Source organism: Chrysemys picta, chromosome 2 (assembly GCF_011386835.1).
Source record: "Chrysemys picta bellii isolate R12L10 chromosome 2, ASM1138683v2, whole genome shotgun sequence".
In the NCBI taxonomy this organism is placed as follows: Eukaryota; Metazoa; Chordata; order Testudines; family Emydidae; genus Chrysemys; species Chrysemys picta.
Window position 1 is genome coordinate 48,748,835 of NC_088792.1, and position 19,309 is coordinate 48,768,143.

The 19,309-nt window shown below is 42.6% G+C and overlaps 2 protein-coding genes across 6 annotated transcripts in view; both read left to right on the forward strand.

Annotated features, from left to right (window-relative positions):
- The first annotated feature begins 1,820 nt into the window (after window positions 1-1,820).
- LOC101941898 (guanine nucleotide-binding protein G(I)/G(S)/G(O) subunit gamma-11) lies at window positions 1,821-8,656 on the forward strand. 3 transcript variants are annotated; one of them, XM_005308557.5, is made up of 3 exons: window positions 1,821-1,962; window positions 2,493-2,591; window positions 8,205-8,656. In XM_005308557.5, the coding sequence occupies exons 2-3, from the start codon at window positions 2,496-2,498 to the stop codon at window positions 8,328-8,330; spliced, it is 222 nt and encodes a 73-aa protein (XP_005308614.1). In that variant the 5' UTR covers window positions 1,821-1,962; window positions 2,493-2,495; the 3' UTR covers window positions 8,331-8,656. The 3 variants fall into 3 exon arrangements, with proteins under 3 accessions (XP_005308614.1, XP_023957111.1, XP_005308613.1); XM_024101343.3 differs by lacking the exon at window positions 1,821-1,962 and adding an exon at window positions 1,983-2,114; XM_005308556.4 differs by lacking the exon at window positions 1,821-1,962 and adding an exon at window positions 2,101-2,391.
- A 390-nt stretch (window positions 8,657-9,046) lies between these two features.
- Window positions 9,047-19,309, forward strand: part of LOC101941250 (probable acyl-CoA dehydrogenase 6) — a 159,208-nt gene continuing 148,945 nt past the window's right edge. Inside the window, exon 1 of one of the 3 annotated variants that reach the window (XM_005308553.4) lies at window positions 9,047-9,398. In XM_005308553.4, coding sequence (XP_005308610.1) covers window positions 9,213-9,398 — 186 coding nt within the window. In that variant the 5' untranslated portion in view covers window positions 9,047-9,212. The remainder of the gene's footprint in view (window positions 9,399-19,309) is intronic. The other 2 variants (XM_065583110.1, XM_065583111.1) reach the window with 2 other exon arrangements.

Sequence of the window (19,309 nt, forward strand, 5' to 3'; positions counted from 1 at the left end):
TCTGTCATGGCTATTGCCAGTCACCATCTAGCCCCCATGCCCTGGGGCAGACTGCAGTCTATCAGCCAATCATCACAGGCAACAAGGGGTTTAGACTAGCTGCCTTTACCCACCCTCAGGCTGCCCCTCTGCAACCCCAACACCTATGTGGGCCTAGGACCAGGCCCTGCAGTCTGGGGAGTTGCTGGCCTAGGGCTTCCCAGCCCCCCACAGCCTTTTCCCCAGCCCTGCCTCACTCTAGGTCCCTGGAGTGAGTTCCCCAGCAGCAGCCGCCGCCGCCCCCCACTCGCTCACTCACACTCTCTCTCTCATCAGAGTGAGACTCCTGAGCTCCTGGCTGCCCTGGCCTTCTTATAAGGCTTAGCTGCTCAGTTTGGGGCATGGCCCCAGCTGCAGCCAATCAACAGGGGTTTTGCTCCCTTCAGTAGCCCCAGCCCTCTGCAGGGCTTTTCCAACCCCTTCAGGGGTGAAGCCGGTGTTCACCTTACTACACAGCTCTAGGGGGGTTGGGATAACTCAGTGGTTTGAGCATTGGCCTGCTAAACCCAGGGTTGTGAGTTCAATTCTTGAGGGAGCCACTTAGGGATTTGGGGCAAAATCAGTACTTGGTCCTGCTAGTGAAGGCAAGGGGCCAGACTCAATGACCTTTCAGGGTCCCTTCTGGAGATAGGATATCTCCATATATTATTATTATTTTCTGCAGGTGTGAGGGCAGGGGCTGGCTGAGCCCAGAGCCATTCCTTTACCCCTTGTTGCCCAGTGTGGGGGTTTGTGTACCCCATCACACCTTCCTATATTGAATCCAGCACCTATGGCAACTAGACAGGGCCATGTTGTAGTCTGTGTTACTTATCTGTGTATCCACACATGCCACACTCATATCTCCAGACATGATCCTGATTGGCACAGGACTGGGCTGGGTTGGCTGAGCTACATTCAGAACAGGAACCCGGATTGTTTTAAGTACTGCAATCCCATGTTTTCAATCAGCAGCTTGTCCCACTGCTGCTCCCAACCTCTTCCACGCCTGGCAAAGGAGCTGCACGTATATTAGACAAGGAAGCTGTGGGATGCTTCTGTCCTATGCTTGTTGTGGCTTGCTACAGTGGTAAAGTTGTGTTTTTAATGAGACTAGATGGGTGATGTAATATCTTTTACTGAAGGAACTTCTGTTGGTGAGACAGACAAGCTTTGCAGTAGAGTTCTGCTCTAAAGCTTGTCTCTCTCACCAGCAGAAGCTGGTCCAATAACATATATTACTAAAAAGCCCACCTCCTTACTCTAATATCTTGGGACCAACAGGGCTACAACCACATTCCAAACAACATATTTTTAATAGGCAGGCATTGAATCGGGTCCTCTCGCCTTTTGTTGAAGCAATTGTGCTGCTTATGCAAAATGCTTTACTTGGAAGGGGGAGAATGGCAGTACAAGGGAGAAAACAGTGAAGGGGGGGGGGATTGCAAAACATCGCACTCCGTTAACTGGAATCACACCACACAGCTCTCCCCGCAGAGTTTGCCACCCAACCTTTCCTGTTCGCATCCCCAACAGAGAAAATAAAGTCAGATGAATCATGAGTTCCAAGTGTTTACAGAGTGTTTTAATTTAACAAAAGGAAGAAACTATTTCAAGGGGAATTTCGTGGTCCTTTTCCAGACTGTGCTCTGTGAACCAGATCACTCTTGCTGCAACACTGTTATATGAGTCTATATGCCTGTCTTAACCGCCCCCACTTTCCTCCACCAGCCTTGTCATTCGGTACCACCATGAATCTGGCACACAAAAAGGCCGGACATTTCCGTAGCAAATCTGCTTCCTCTCAAACGATGTGTGTTCTAAATATGTCTGGCTTCTTCCTTGTGGAGAAAGTTTTCAGCACACACATCCTCTTCCCCAGAACAGTCAGCCCTGCTCACTTCCGTGCCTTGTTCTGCATTACGCTGGTGATACTGCGCCTAGGTATCTAATTCTGTGTTAATACCAGATTAAATACACTGGGATTTAAATGGATTAATCAATGATACCCGACCCCCCCCCGTCCTCTGTTACTGGCCGGCCAAGTTTACATAAAAGAGTTGATACCTATTTATACAGCAAAGGAGAGACTGAAGGTTTGAATGGAGGGAAGGGGAGGGAAAAGTAACTCGTTGTGCGTTATTGTACCCATGTGTGCAGTGTCTAGTGTAAACGTCCTCTCGGTCAGGGTGGAAGGGTGGGGGTCAAACTGCTGGGTTTGATCCGTTTAGGAAGCTTATGCTGATGATTTAAAACCCAGGAGTCGCTGGTGTGAGTAGCTAGCTGGGGCACTCTGGGGAAGGTGCATGAGGGAGTTTATTGGAGAGGAAATTGCTACTTCAGAGAATCGGGTCAATTTCGCCCGGGACAACAGTAAGTCATGCCCTCGGGGGTCGGGTGGGGGGCTCTTTCGTGAACCGCTGGGTCCCGGCATCTCCCCCAAGAGGGTAACTCGCTCCCCTTTTTACAACTAGAAAATGCCGGCGATCAATATAGAGGATCTGAGCGAAAAGGATAAACTGAAAATGGAAGTTGAGCAGCTCCGGAAAGAAGTGAAGTTGGAAAGACAACCGGTGAGTTCCCCCAGGCTGCCCCCTCCCCAGCCCCCGGAGAACCTGCGGCTGAAATAGCCCCATCGCCCCGGGGAGGCAGATTGGAGCTGAGGTCTGGCTGGGGCGTGAACAAGATCTTTAGCTCTCTAGTCTCCGGGGTTGGGGGGGGACTTTGGAAGTAACAAAGTAACACTTTGGTTGTAACAACAACAACAACAATGCCTAAAATAACCTCTCAATGGTGAGCGCCGCAGTGTCTCTCGCAGCGCGGAGAAGGGTTTTCACGCCCCACTGAAGCGCTGACCCTCCTTATGGGAGTGAAATGAGACATGCAGATAGATGCCTGCGCGGTTAAATGAGCTGGTTAATTTCGCCTATCAATGGCTCACTGATGGGAGAAAAGGCGCAGAAGCGCGATCTCAGACTGGGGAAAGGATTTCAGACCCCACGAGCTCTCCCTTCTTGCAAAAGGCGGAGGTGGGGATTGAAGAGATGAAACAGACATTGGGGCCGTGATGTCTTTGTGTGTTTTTAAAATATACTTAACGCTCAGTAACTTTTAATGAATTTTAGATTAGTTTCTCGCTCCCCATGTAGTTTAGTTTCTGGTGACTGTACCTGCTACCCTCCGTCACAGAAATCGGAGCTAAAAACTTCTGAAAACTATAGGAAGGAGGATCCAGACTTATGGAGGTTAAATGTGAGTGATACAGCCTGAGAAATGTCCCTATAATTGTAGGAAAAAAGAGGAAAACACATTAACAAGTTAATCATAGGGTGTTAGTGCTAAATTCGGTATTCTCTGCTGCTAAAACCCAAGGGCTCAGCGAGACTGGGTGTGGTGCAGTTGGCACAGGGCAGCTGAACTGCTCTCTAAAGAGGAAATAAAGACAAGGGACCATTCAGACTTTCAAACTGTGGGATGCAATATCCACTGTGTGCTGAACATTGGAATATGTGACCTCAACCATGGGATTTTCTCCCCCACTGAATTTGACGGAAATAGACATTTTGGAGATGGTCTAGAACACAAAATGATTTTGCTGGTTTCTAGAAACCAAGTCCTATCCTTCAAAACAGCCTTGTTAGTTAAAACAAAACTGTACAAGCGAGTGGTTCTCAGACTCTGGTCTCCAGAGTTCTTTCTGGTGCTTTGCAGGGCTCCCAGGCCAGACACAGAATGGCCTGGGAGCCTAGGAGGAATTCCCGAAAGTCTCTCCCTATTGTGAAGTGGTCCACAGAAGGAGAACAGTTGTTGTAGAACCGTGGCCCATAAGGACCGATTCAAAAGTCAAAGGTGTTTTGTTGTTGTTTCTGGTGATTCACCTTGTGAAGTAGTATGCAGTCAACAACCTGAGATGTATTTTACCGTGCACATTTTCTGTAGATGAACATTCTTGATCCATAGATTTTTGCATCTGCTCCTGTTCCCACTGGAGTCATTGACAAAACTCCTGTTTACTTCAGTGGGAGCAGGATGGGGCCCTGAATTTAATCCTTGATCCTGTATCTACTTAAGCAGCTGTATAACTTTACTCACATGACGTCAATGGGACTATCCATCTGAATAAAGTTACAGATGCTTAGCCTGCAGGTTCAGGGACTTTGCTTAGAAACAAAATATTGATGTCAGAGGTGTATTTTAGTCCATGAAATAGATGTCAGTGATTTTTTTTAGATTGATTATAGTTATTTAGATTACAAGAGAACCAAGATGCTCCAATGGGATCCAGAGCCCCTTGCAATGTGTATAAATGCATATTAACATCTGATTCTTGCCTCAAAAACATTGCAGTGACTAAAAAACACTCCATAGGATGCACATAATCTAATGCGTTTAAAAAGAAAAGACATTATTGTAAATAAGATGAGTCTGAGAAATTTAGGAGAAGACATAATTGGGAATCTCCATAATGCCAGCAGAGAGAGTGTCCCTCATCTGTATGGATGTACCCTGTTAGGTTGCATTGTAATACTTACCAGTCTTTTATTTCCTGTCAATTACGTTTCCCATTATCCATGTGCATAAATCACCATTTGATATAAGAATTTTGTGCACATACAGAACCACATCCCCTATTCCTCTCATGGACAAAAGCAAATATGCCTATCAAAGTCCCTTTGATTTCAACCAAATGCAAAAAACCCTCTTCATCATTTTGACACGATGTAGTGAGGAAATTTCCTTTAAAATAATCTCCCCTTGGTGAATAAAAATATACAGATTCATACTCAAGAGAAATGTTTCTCATAAGCAAAAAGGATCCTCCTCTTCAAGATCCAAACAAAATAAGCCCCCAATCCTGCAAGCGCTTTCACACATGCTTTACCACCATGAATAGTCCCAACTGAAATCAATGGATCTGCTCATGGTAGTAAAGCTAAGTATGTGCATAAGAGTTTGCAGGATGGGATCCAAGTTATTAACCATAGGCCTATGTTTCTCCCTACTGTGACTTAGTCATAGGTTATGGGTAATTAGATCTTAGTCGATACACTTAATGGCCTAAGACTTAACTTTTCATAATCTAGTAGCAGGGGTGCTGAGAGCCATCAAACCAAACTGTAAACCCTGTATATGATGGAAACCACTTCAAGCCAGAGGTGTGGCACCCCTAGCATCCCTACTTCCAGCACCTATGTCCATTAGAATCTCTCTATTGTAAGTAGGCCAGATGTACTGATTCTGTTGTAATGACTATTCTACTTCTATTTCTATTATATATAAGTTCTTATACCACATTCATCACCATAGTAGCTGAACATCTTCCTGTAGTGACTATGTACCTACCATTTGTTGCTTGTTTCCTCATCGTCTTTCCTTTGGGGAGAGAAGCATGTGTTTTATTTTGGTAGGTTTAATTTTGTTTGGTTGAACAAAACACAATAAATGAGGCAGAGGAAGTGCCCAAATCCACTAAAAATGGAAAGAATAGCCAGTGTGTCAAGTTTTTCCCTTCCCAGAAACAATAGAAGTCCCTTCCTGGAGACTCCTCTTAACTGTGCCTCTGCAGGGCTCTCTTGGAAATGGGAGGGGAATGCTGGGAAGAAGCAACTCTATCCAGAATGCAGTCCTCAAACGTTCCAGATATCTAAGGTATCAGGGACAAGTTGTTGCTTCTGTAGGTGAAGCCATGTTGCTCCAAGGAAGAGGAAATCAGAGGGATGCATAAACAAAGGGGATCTCCAGAATCTGAGGGATTTGCCCATCGGGTCTGGAGACTGAAACCCTGGCCTTTTCTGTAGGGTTTCAAATCGCTCTTCCTTGGGAGAGCACAGAACATAGACATTTCTCTAGGACAGGAGTTCTCAACCTTTTTCTTTCTGAGGCCTTCTCTTTCTCCCCTCCCCCCGCTATAAAAATTCCATGGCCCATCTGTGACACAATAACTGGTTTTCTGCTGCATATAAAAGTCAGGGCCCGCATTACGGGGTAGCAAGCAGGGCAATTGATTAGGATTAATGATTAGGGGTATGGAACGGCTTCCGTATGAGGAGAGATTAATAAGACTGCCACTTTTCAGCTTGGAAAAGAGACAACTAAAGGGGAATATGATAGGGGTCTATAAAATCATGAGTGATGTGGAGCAAGTAAATAAGGAAGTGTTATTTACTCCTTCTCCTAACACAAGAACTGGGGGTCACCAAATGAAATTAATGGGCAGCAGGTTTAAAACAAACAAAAGGAAGTATTTCTTCACACAACACACAGTCAACCTATGGAACTCTTTGCCAGAGGATATTGTGAAGGCCAAGACTATAACAGGGTTAAAAAATGAATTAGATAAATTCATGGAGGATAGGTCCATTAATGGCTATTAGCCAGGATGGACAGGGATGGTGTCCCTAGCCTCTGTTTGTCAGAAACTGGGAATGGGCAACAGGGCATGGATCACTTGATGATTACCTGTCCTGTTCATTCCCTCTGGGTCACGTGGCATTGGCCATTGTCAGAAGATAGGATACTGGGCTAGATGGACCTTTGATCTGACCCAGTAGGGCCATTCTTATGTTCTTATGCCACAGGGGCCCCGCAAAGCTACATCGCTCAGGTTTAAGCTTCAGCCCCAGGTGGCGGGGCTTGGGACTCAGGGCCTTGGGCTTCAGCCCAGTATGGTGGGTTTTAGGCTTTCTGCCCTGAGCCCCAGCAAGTCTAATGCTGGCCCTACTTTGCAGACCCCCTGAAGCTTGTTTGCGGCCCCTCCAGGGGGCCCTGGACTCCTGGTTGAGAACCACTGCTCTAGGAGTTTTCCCCCTTCTGTAGTTCTCTAAATTGGAAGGGAGACTATAGTCCCATGTTAGTAGATGTTACTTTGCTATGAATTTGTCACAAAATATCACACAGAATATTATAGTAGATGCTCGTGAGTAGGAACATACAGTGCTCTTTTGTTATGTTGCTCCTAAGCAGCTGTTGCTGTTATGGGGAGTGTCGACAATTCAGTGGGGAAAGTGTTCTCAGGGGAAATGTTGCTCGTAAGGGGAGGTTGCTCTTACAAAGTGTTGCTGCAAACAAGCGTCTACTGGAAGACCACTGTATGCTTGAAAGGACTATGACAATGTGTTTTTCATAATTTTTAGGATGTTATACTAACTGCTGTTTATAATAAGCCTTTGTAACCGATAAGTGAAATATGCTTCCTTGTTGAATTTTTCTTTCATTCAACATGCTTGTTATCGTAGGACTACACCTTGACTGTTGGCTTTTGTTATAATAGAAAAAAGGGTACTGAAGCATTTGTTTGGAAAAATGTGTAATGTTACATTGACTTTGGGTTCAAATTCTACTGATTCTGCAGCAGTTGCATATGAATACCATTGAAATCAATGTGAGTTTTGTGTGATCCTAATTTAATTACATTATTAGTTTTTAGTTTTTTAGTTTTAAATCAGTGGAGGATTTTTATGTGCAGTAACTGCAGGACTAGGCTGAATATCATCCATACTATGATATGTTTTCACACAGAAGCTCATGTGGATGTGTGATGCAACATTAAACATCCTGGGCACACTTCTGAGCTGTTGCTTGCAGATTTAAAAAAAAATATATCTTAGCCAACCGTTTCAAAGGTAACTATTGATTTTTGAGTGCAACTTGAGATACTTTTAAAAGCCTGATTTTCAGAAGGAGAATGCTCAGTATTTTCTGAAAAGGAGGCTCCTAAAAGGTGTCTCAAGTTGGACACCAAAGTATTGATGCATCCAGAATTACTAGGCACTTTTGAAAAATATGACCTTTACTTCTTTTACCAATAAATATGAAACCCATACTTGGAAGGGGAACAAACAGCTCACCAAATAAATCATTTATTGACTGGTTCAGAAGAAAAAAATACATTTTACAAAACTGTAGGAGGAATAAAAAGAAAAGAAACTTGACTTTTAACATACTTTCAAATTTAATAATGTTAGAGATTATTATAACAAGTATATTTTTGTTTTAAATTTAGGGCCTGATTTTTGGAGGTGCTCAGTGATCACATGTGGAGCACTGGCAGCATCAGGTCCTTTTACATATAATGTAAATATAAGAAAGAGAAAAAGAATGTTATGAAGTGAACGTTGTCTTTTTATTCTAATGCGAAATGTGATTGCTATGTATAAAGCAGAACCTTATTTCTTCTTTTATTTAAGGTGTCCAAATGTTCTGAAGATATAAAGAACTACATTGAAGAAAGATCTGGAGAGGATCCTTTGGTCAAGGGTATTCCTGAAGACCGGAATCCCTTTAAAGAGAAAGGAGGCTGTGTCATTGCATGAAAGAAAAGTCTGCAATTGAACATACGTTATTGTACCTTTAGTGGATAACTATTTGTCCTCAGTTCCATGGGTCCTTGTTGAACGAGTACTGTCAATGGATTAAAAACAACAACCTTGAATGAGAATCTTGTTTATCTCTTTATCATTTTATATGATCTAATTATATCTCACTACTTGATAATACTTTGTCTTCTAAATATTGTTCCCCAGAGGGGACCGATACTTGCTTAATGTACTAATGGGCATTTGCGTGTAGTGTCTGTTTAGCATGTGGTTTCTTGATTCTTGCATTTACTAGCTCGTTTTAATAAAAACTCTTGCTTGTACCAACGCTTTAGTGTTCCTTTAGAAAAAGATATGCAAAGAATGTGGTCAAACGTTTGCATTTTCGTTGCATGATGCTTGTGGCACACCCTGAACCACCCAGCCCCTAAGGCAAGAACTACTTCGGGGCCACGTGAAGGCGGGACAATTGGGTAGTTTAAAAGTCTCATTGAACTAACCTGGAAAAAGGAAGAGAACAATTGTTCACCCGCAAATTAAAACGAATGGAGCAGCAGGCTGTGTCCCCAACAGTCAGGCGGCCGGGGAGGGTGCTGTTTGCAGCGCCTTTCCCAGCAGTGTAAACTTACCGGGAACAGCGTGTAAACCCTGCAGCCGCCTGTGTTTGCTAAGGGCTGCAGCCTGCGAGCTATAGGTCACTCGCTGGACAGCTGACGCGGCACCAAATGCGCCTCGCCCGCTAAGCCCGGCGAGGAACGCGCCGAGCAGGTGCAGCGCCGGTGACTCCAGGCAGCGCCCTCGCCTCCCCCCAGGCCGCGGTCCCGGCTGCAGGCACTGGGAGGCTGCTGCGCATGTGTGTTGTTCCCTGCAGTCCCCGCCATGGCTCGGTGCTGGCCCGGACTGCTGGCGCGCGGGAAGTGGGGCAAGTGGAGCTCTGGGCTGTCCAGCCCCACTCGGTCCCCGCTGCGGGCGGCCAGCTTGAGCCGCGCCCCTGGAGCCGCCGGGGAAGGAGCTCACGTGCTGTACTCGCGGGAGCATTACGCCTTGAGGGCGTCTCTGCGAAAGGTACCAGCCTGCCCTGCGGCGGGGGGTTCCCCGCTTCGCTCAGTACAGGGGGAGCCTGGGTACTTTGCAGCCTGAGCTAGCTTTGCTCTTGCGGTGCCTGGGCGCAGGGCTCCTCTCCAGCTGCCCTCGGCCTGGGCCCTCCGTGAAGAGACCCGTGCGAGGCCCCAGTTGCTGTCCCGTTCGTTCCCTATCATCCGGCTCTCCCCACCCCCTGGTTCAGCTGTGTCTGTACAGTGCCCCTCGCTGCCATTACCCTGCCAGTATCTCCCAAGCACACCAGCTCAGGTGCTCAGCCGTGACTGCCGCCTGATGGCTAGAGGCAGTGCAGAGCCTCTCTGGAATTCGTGAAAAGCAACAGAGGGTCCTATGCATCCGAAGAAGTGGGCTGTAGTCCACGAAAGCTTATGCTCTAATAAATTTGTTAGTCTCTAAGGTGCCACAAGTACTCCTGTTCTTCTTTTTGTGGATACAGACTAACACAGCTGCTACTCTGAAAGAGGGTCCTATGGCACCTTAAAGACTAACAGAAGTATTGGGAGCGTAAGCTTTCGTGGGTAAGAACCTCACTTCTTCAGATGCATCTGAAGAAGTGAGGTTCTTACCCACGAAAGCTTACGCTCCCAATACTTCTGTTAGTCTTTAAGGTGCCACAGGACCCTCTGTTGCTTTTTACAGATTCAGACTAACACGGCTACCCCTCTGATACTCTCTGGAATTCGGGAGCCTCTGGTGGTGACCCCTAGCCAAGGACTGGGAAGTCAGGAGGGACACGACTTTCTGAGCAGGATAATTAGGGGATTGATCCCAGCCCACTGACAGCGGTCAGCTGGCGCTAGAAAGGGGGAATTAGGGGTGGCCCAGAAACTGGCAGGTTGGTGTGTAGCATGGAGTCCCTAATGTGCCCTGCTCAATGAGGTGCTTAAACCACCTTGCCCTAAGGTTGCTACTAGTATCTTTGGTAGGTGGTCAGTTTAAATATAGGTAATATACTCTCCATTTTTACCGTAGGTTTGGTACAATAATAACAAGTATAACTATTTGTTTACCAAACCTCATATTGACAGAAATGTTTCATACATAGTTTAAAATCATTAGCGAAGCCATTTTTTGTTCACGTTCAGACATTCTCCAGGTCATGTTTGCAACTTGGAAATTATAGTACTGTGAAAGAGAAATAGAGGATGGATAGATAGCTAGGCAGGTAATGCACACAGCTGTTTTCATTAGCCTCCTTAAGTGAAATGTACACATCAAACAACAAACATAGTGGGAAAGAAAAAAAAAGATTTTTAAAACACAGCTGATTTTAAATTTTTTCAAGGTTGTTAGAAAACAGGTAAGAAACTTTGGTAAAATACATAACTTTAAATGACTTTCTCACTTTGGAGACTTTGTATTAATTAACAATATTGGTCCAAATTTTCCCTGAAGTAGTTCCACTGAAGTTAGCAGAGTTACAGCAAGGGCAAGTTTGGCTCATTACATCAGAAGGCAAAGATTTATTTTCCTCCAATGACATACTTTGAAAAACATTAATTGATAGAACTCTTCGTATGTAGCCTCTTAGCAGCAGTAATCCTTTCTTATTATGTAATGTAGTTTAAACACAGTTTCAATCTGAGCTGTAATCTAGATAATAGTAATAATCACTTAGCTTCTTAGCCACACACAGTCCACCCTCAGGCTCAGGAGGTTACAAAGCTTTTACTAATTATGTTTGCAGGCTTATGGTTGGGATCCAACAGGAGTTTGGCTTTTAAACAGACCTTCCAAGTCTCTTTGATTTGGATGAAAAGTCCTTTATTTTCGATTAATGTTAAAGCTATTTAAATGTCCCTACTTTAAAAAAAACACCCAAACAAGTTGTCATAATTTGACATTCCTGTTTATGATTAAAATCTACATCTATTTTTGCACTAAGTAGGTGCACGGTTTTGCTTCAGATCTGTCCTCAACTGCATTACAAGGCCAAATTCTGCTCTTAGTTACATTTGTGTAATTTCAGAGTATTTTCTGTGATTGGAGATTATGGAGTTACTTAGGCATTTGATGGTGCAGCTAAAATCAGAATTTGGCCCTTCACTTTCTATTTATAATGTGAGATATGGGATCTCTCTAAGGGGGTGTTTGAGGAACTGGCAGTCAGGGTGCTCTGTAACAATAATCATTATTGTGAAGAGATCCTGGATTTAACAGCTAGTTAAAGCAACAGTCATAGTCATACTAATTGGTCTCTGACAGTCAGATTCAGCACATTAAAAGTATTGTTACAGAGAATACTATCAGAGTACAGAGCTGAGAACCAGGGTTTATGACCTGTGTAGAAGAGTGTATATTGCCAAGAGCTGCTCTTTATAGTAAGAATGCTGTAGGTAAAGAATATATTTTTTCAATTCTAATTTCTGGTTCAACTTTGATTTTCATAGGTTAAAAAAAGGTTAACTCATGAATAATGTACTGGTGTTTGAAAACCAGAGTAGTTTCTCAGTCTTCTAATCCACTGAATTACAAACACTTTCCACGTGTGACATTGATTGAGAAATCACAGATTGAACCACCAACTTTCACATGCTTGAGCTCTTCCAATCCTCTTCATGCTGTAGGATATCTAGAATATGCAGTTTGCTTCATTATTCAAAGCAGAAAAATTATTTAAAAAATCCCTTGATATTTTCATTATTTGCTGTTTTCCTAAACTTTTTCAGAATTATGTAATAGAATATATTATATATTATACCACTATGTATGTATACAATGTACATTTCATACTGTGTATCTGAACAGGATTGAATGGATGTTTTTGGTCTTTTAAGTTTGCAGTGTATGCAGAGTACACTCCAAAAACAAACAATAGTATCTTAATCATACTTGGTGTAATAGGGCCTGACTCTGAATTCCTGGCAAATGAAAAATTCTTATTGAACTCAGTGAGAATAATAAGTGTACAAGAAATTCAGAGTAGAACCTCTTTTGTGTATGCATGTTGTATTCTTGAGAGGAATATGAAGGGACTATGTAAGACCAAATAGTCCCTCAAGACAAAATAAGAGAGGAGCTTCTAATAAAATAAAATTTTAAATGAGTAGAAATCTAATTGTGGCATCAGTGAGTTCAGTGTATTACCAAGTCACATGGTCCTCACAGCTTGATATCTATACCAATATCACAAGTAGAAGCTTGAATCACTTTTTCTACACTATGACCTACAAGGCACAACTGTGATAATCATTAGGGTTCACGATGGGAGCCTTTGCACTGTGTGAATGAAACGGGTCCATCTTATGCTATGATTTCTGCCAGTGGACGATATTTCATTTCACTTGGGATTTTGTGCATTTTAGATGAGTTTAATCTTTCCAAATTCCTTTATTTCTTAGTTCAATATGGGAACAGACAGTTGATTCATGTTGTTTATTTTCCTTTCATTTTAAAATTACAACTTGTACTTCTCATGCTCAAACAAGATGTACCATTGTCTCATTAGTTTAAAGGATGTTTAATTAGTGTGTTGATATGCATGAATAATGTTAGGCCTCTTCCCCTGAGCTTTGTTCCTTGTATATATTCTGTTGTGCTTTGATTTCTATTCACATAAAGGAAAGATTTCTATGTCTTGATTAGTATATTAATACAAACAATATTATTCACTTAGACTGAACCCCTGGATCCTGCACAAAGCCAGAGTAAATTGACTGTACATAGGATGAGGAATCCTCCCCAATCTGTGAAGTGACAGCAGAGTAACTCTATAGCTGCTCCCGCAGCCTTAGGTTTGCAGAGATCCTTGATGCAGATGGAGGGTTTGACCTGCGTATCTGAGAAGTCAGAGATCCACCAACTTCCTTGGACAGCATACTCCTCTCCCCATATACTAGCATATAGGGAGGCACATGAAGAGCTAGATTCTGTGGTGCAGAGAGGCTGCAGAACTATTGCATTCATCTCTTCATGTGTAGTGGAACTACACTATTTCCACTTTGTGCTGGGGCTGTAGGAGTGTGCATGTGCTTAGGGACTAGGGTTTGTCCCTTATTTAATAGAAAATATCACCAGCTATTAAGTTTGGCAACTCTAAAACTTAGAACAAATTAAATACCTGAATACAGAGAGGAAGGATGGTCTCTTGCAGGGGTTCTCACAACACATTTTTTTGGTGGCCTCAGAGTGCGGCCACCAACTCTCACTGGTGGCCGCACTGACACTTTTTCTAAAATACTTCATTAACTTTAGGACAAACAATTAAAAATGCACAGATTCACATCCAAGTCATTGTAATTTATATTTGTAGGTTTTTCTGACAGACTCAATAATAAAAATAATGCTGCCTCCCCCTTCGGCTCCCCCATCCAGGGCTTAATGGGTCCTGGGGCTTGCTATGAAAAGTGATATTTGTATATTTGTTAATATCACAGCATACTTTAGCTACTTGGGAGGCTATGAAAAGTGGTAAGTGATATTAACAAACATGCAAGTATCAGTGTTCACAGATAGCTAGTAAGTCTGCTGTGAACAGTGGTACTTGCATGTTTGTTAATATCACTTTTCTCAGCAAGCCCCAGGACCCAGTAAGCCCTGGATGGGGGGGGGGGGGGGGGGGGGCTGAAGGGGAGGCAGCAGGAGCCAGAGGCGATGGTGGGATGGAGTGGGGCGGGGGAGGAAGCGGGAGCCCAGGGCAATGCGGGGGATGGATGAGAGGCCAGGAAGGCAGTGGGGTCCAGGGCCGATGGGGGGGGAGGGGGAGAATGGATATAGGGCCGTGGGAGGCAGCAGGGGCCAGGGGCGATGGGGGTGGGTGATGAGCCCCACTGTCGTATAGCCAGAGCCTGGTGTCTGCTGCCATGCAGCCAGGACTGGGGCTCAGTGCCCATGGTCAGAACCTGGAGTCGGGAACAGGAACTGTGTGGCTGGAGCCAGGGATCGGAGCCTGCTGCCGCACAGCCGGAGCTGTGGGTCAGTGCCCTGGGTCAGTGCCCAGGGCCAGTGCCTGCTGCCGCACAGCCAGAGCCCGAAGCTGGGTGCTGGAACCCAGGGGTGCATAGCTGGAGCCACCTGTTTAAAATTACACCTGTAGTTCAACTGATGTAACTTTCTCCTGGGTAGACAAACCCTAACACAACCACAGGAGAAGTTACAGAAATAATTAGTTGGATTCCATTACTCAGAAATCCTTATTTTGTGTTTCCATTCTTTTTTTCTCTGTAATCTGTTAGGTTAAAAATATAACACTATCTGTAATTTTCCAATTGTTTGAGCATAAAGAGGAAGAGACTCGTGTAATTCCAAGGAGCTGTTTTTAGCAGGGATATTGAAATTGTCATGTGAGTAAGTTTCCTTTACTACTTTTTAGGTCACCACCCTTCCTCTTGGAAATCTCTGAGAAGTAACTTTTTTTTCTCTATTGTACAAGGTTATAGTGCAAGAGTATTCAACAACTTGTTGAAATGGAGATTGATTACATTCAAATGAAATGTAGAGGAAACAAATTCTTAATCTGCTGTATATAAACTCTGCATTTTTCTTTATTATTTTGTCTTGGCGATGGGAGTGAGGGCTCTGGGACATGAACCTGTGCAATTCTCCATACATGTGTGTCCAGAGCCTTATCCGGTGTAAATCAGCTTCCCATTTATGCCACCTGAGGATCTGGCCCAATTACGCTTATCCCGTCCTTGCTGCAATGCTATAATGCGGATACTGTAATAAAGAAGACTTCAGACCCTGTCCTTTGGATAATAGTCAGTCTTGGTCTATATCCCCATAGCAAAGTTACAAATCAATATGGTGAGCACTTTTTGTCTACGATTCTTTATTTAGTATGGTTGAGGTCCTATATATTCTGCAGCACACTGGACCTACATTTGGCACTCTGAAACCCCCTGATTTTACCACCACAACAGCAAAATCTGAAATAAAATGACAAGAACAAATGGATATAAACTAGCTATCAACAAGTTTAGGCTTGAAATTAGACGAAGGTTTCTAACCGTCAGAGGAGTGAAATTCTGCAACAGCCTTCCAAGGAGAGCAGTGAGTGCAAAAAACCTAACTGTCTTCAAAACAGCTTGCTAAGTTCATGGCAGGGATAGTATGATGAAACTGCCTGCAATGACATGTATATCTGCAACTGTTAGTAGCAGATATCCCCAACGGCTGGTGATGGGACGGGCTCTGAATTATGACAGAGAATTCTTTCCCAGGTGTCCTCTGAAATGCTCAGGGTCCAGCTGACAGCCATATTTGGGGTTGGGAAGGAATTTTCCCCCAGGGCAGATTGGCAGAGACTCTGGAGGTTTTTTACCTTCCTGTGCAGCAAGGGGCATGGGTCAATTGTAGATTTAAACAAGTGTAAATGATAAATTCTCTGTAACTTGAAGTCTTTAAATCATAATTTCATGTCTTCAGTAACTCAGCCAGAGGTTGTAGGTCTATTACAGGAGAGGGTGAGCGAGGTTCTGTGGCCTGCAACGTGCAGGAGGCCAGACAAGATGATCATGATGGTCCCTTCTGGTCTTAAAGTCTATAAGACATTTCTGTAGTGTAAAAATTTAGAGCATTTAAGGAAAAGTTTTCAGTGCAGTAAATATTAGAGAGCATGATCCTTTGAGAGGATGAAGACCTTCTGCAAAATACTGCAGCATGCCCTCAATTCCCAATGAAACCACTTGAATGAAGTTGGTTGATTTGTCATATTCCCTACATCCATAGGACAGCAGCAGCAGAAGAAAGTGCATTGTGCTTCCGATAATTATAAATAAATCATTTGAGAATAAGCTTTTCATAGCTTAGCCACTAGCAAATTGAGAGGGAGGTGACAGGTTGCTATCTAGTCATTGGGATAACAGGTGCAACCCACTGATCATATTATTTAGCGGGAGGATGTTAAATTATTAAAGGAAGGAAAGTGCATCAAGTGAGAAATACATGATTTGGGCTTGAGATTTTAAAAAATATTAGTCTACAATCATATTTCCTTTCACTAAAGCCTGCAGGAGGGAAAGGATTCAGAATACTAGCCTGGGGAGATTCACCCATTATATACTGAATGTTCTTCTAAATAGGGGAAGTTCAGTCTTGCAGAGAGGTTGGGCACAAACTACATGGAACCCAGCATTCATGAGGAAAGCATATAATATACCCACAGATCCTGTGCTCCACTTCCTCCTCTTTTCTCTGACTGCAGTATTATGTAAGTATTTTGGGGACAAATCCTCAGTTGATTTAAATCAATATACTAGACAATACTTGGATAGAGAGGAAGCTTTCATGATGGATCTTGTAGCTGGGAGGGGCACTAGTGTTACCTATGTGTAACAAAAAGTATAATCCAATATATTGTGAGGACCGCCAGAGCAAAGAATTGTTTTAACTTTTAAACTATAATTCAGTGATAGGAGTGGAAAAGTAAAATAAGTTTCAGCATGATGTATTAAGACCTCAAGAAAATTTCTCTCTGTGTGATTATAGACTGATGTCACCAATATCATCTGACACTGAAATGATTAACTTGTAGCCAAAATGCAATAATGGCAATTTTGTGAGCAGGATCATGCCTTCTGTTTCGCTCAGTCTCAAAGTATGTTACATAAATCTAAGATGACTACAGCTATATATCCAAGTATTAGATTAATTATTCCTGTTATTCACAGGAGAATAACATCCCACTGACTTCAGGCAGAGTCCCCTATAAGAGGTTAGGCCCAAAAATTGTATATGTGGTTCAGAGCTAGCTATTATATCATGTTGCTTGTCTTCAGTAGCACATCTGACTAAACTGGACTATATTCTGGCACACTTTTGACAGCTAAAAGTTGTGTCCAAAAAAGTGGTGTGTGAGAGTGTGAGTGTCTATGATTAATTTAGATTCTTGCAAAAGTGTATCAGAAAATATAAGATTGATGCTTGGTTCTGTTTTGAGCATTTTTGTGTGGAAATATGTGATTATTGTTTTTGTCCGTGTCTTTCCTCCCATTTCTCCTGTTCCCAAGGCACTATGCCTCTGAGGTTGCCTTGCCCCAGATTTTAGGACTTTCTGTGGGTTTTGGTTTGTTTTTTATGTTTCCCTCTGTCTCATGATTTTTAAAAATGCTTTCAGCGCCTATTGTACTTGGTCTTCAGGGAGAAATAAATGTTTATGGATTGCATAAGAGTATTTCCATAGAAAGTAGTGCTCACACTTATTTCATACCATTATGCCTGCCAAACTGGTAGATTTAAAGAACAATTACATATTTTTTTCACAATATAACATAAATTATCTGGACTAATATGAGTCAACATTGTAACACTGTTGCAAAAAATCCAAACATCATTCTGGGATGTATTAGCAGAAGTGTTGTAAGCACAACATGAAAAGTAATTCTTCTGCTCTACTCAGCAGAAGATAAGGCTTCAGTGGGAGTATTGTGTCCAGTTCTGTGCAACGCACTTTAGGAAAGATGTGGACAAATTGAAGAAAGGCCAGAGGAGAGCAACAAAATGATTAAAGGTCTAGAGAACATGACCTCTGAGGAACGATTGAAAAAATTTGTTTTGTTTATACTGTAGAAGAGAAGACTGAGGGGAGACATAACAGTCTTCAAGTACATAAAAGGTTGTTATAAAGAGGAAGGTGATAAATTGTTTTCTGTAACCACTGAAGGCAGGCTTAAATTGCATCAAGAGAGATTTAGATTAGACATTAGGGAAAATTTCCTAACTGTAAGGGTAGTTAAGTATTCGAACAAATTACCGTCATTGGATGATTTTAAGGATAAATTAGACAAACACCTGTCAGGGAGAGTATAGATGATAATTAGTTCTGCCTCAGTGTCGGGGATTGGACTAGATGACCTACTGAAGTCCCTTCCAGTCCTACATTTCTATGATTTTATGACTGGGCTCTAACTACTTTGAAGAAGAAATGACACTGAGTTTCTTCTCTGGATTTTTAAAAAATAAATTGGACAAGCTAGGTATATGTATACATGAGAAGATGCATATAATTACTCCTTTGACAATATCTAATCTTAATTTAAAAACCTCCACTTTTGGAATTTTGGGACTAATCAAATATACTTTTAAATATGTTGTGTTCTCAAGTTGATGGTCCACACTGTATCAGTATAATTCTCATTAGAACTGGTTCTGAGGGCATCAATGTCTAATCGTCACCATTATGAAAGAGTGACCTAAAGTCACAAAGATTTAACACAGTAGTTACTAGTTTAGCCATGTTTCAGAGTGGTAGCTGTGTTAGTCTATATCAGCAAAAACAACGAGGAGTCCTTGTAGCACCTTAGAGACTAACAAATTTATTTGGGTATAACCCCATGAAATTTTATGCCCACATAAATGTGTTAGTCTCTAAGGTGCCACAAGGACTCCTCTTTGTTTTTACTTTAGCCATATGACTCCAGTTAAGGCTAATCAGCTCTGTAAATGACCTGTTTCTTACTGTATCAATGCACATGCTTTTAATATGCAAAAGAAGGGGACGTGTATTATCACTGCACATAACAAAAAGGGAATAAGCCAAACATGTATAGGATACTAAGGGTTTTCAGCCTAAGAGGAGACAAACATATGAACTTTTCACAATATTAAATTTCAGGTATGCTGAGTTTCTGAAAATTGTCTCCTGCAGTTTGTTCAGAACACATTCTTTCAAAATGAATAATGTTTGTCCTTTTCCATCTAAATGTGTGGAGAGGTTGTTGAAGTTCTCTTTTAGAATAGTTCCTTCTCATCCACAAAAGAGAGAAGACGTACACTGTCTGTGCAAGTATAGACAGCAAGGTAGCACAGTGGGGTCCTAGGCACTATGGTCCATGACTGGGCTCCTAGGCACTACAGTAATACAAATAATAAATAATAACAAGGTCAACCACTCTAGCTAACTGAATATCTATCCTAATTCCATTAATGGAACTCCC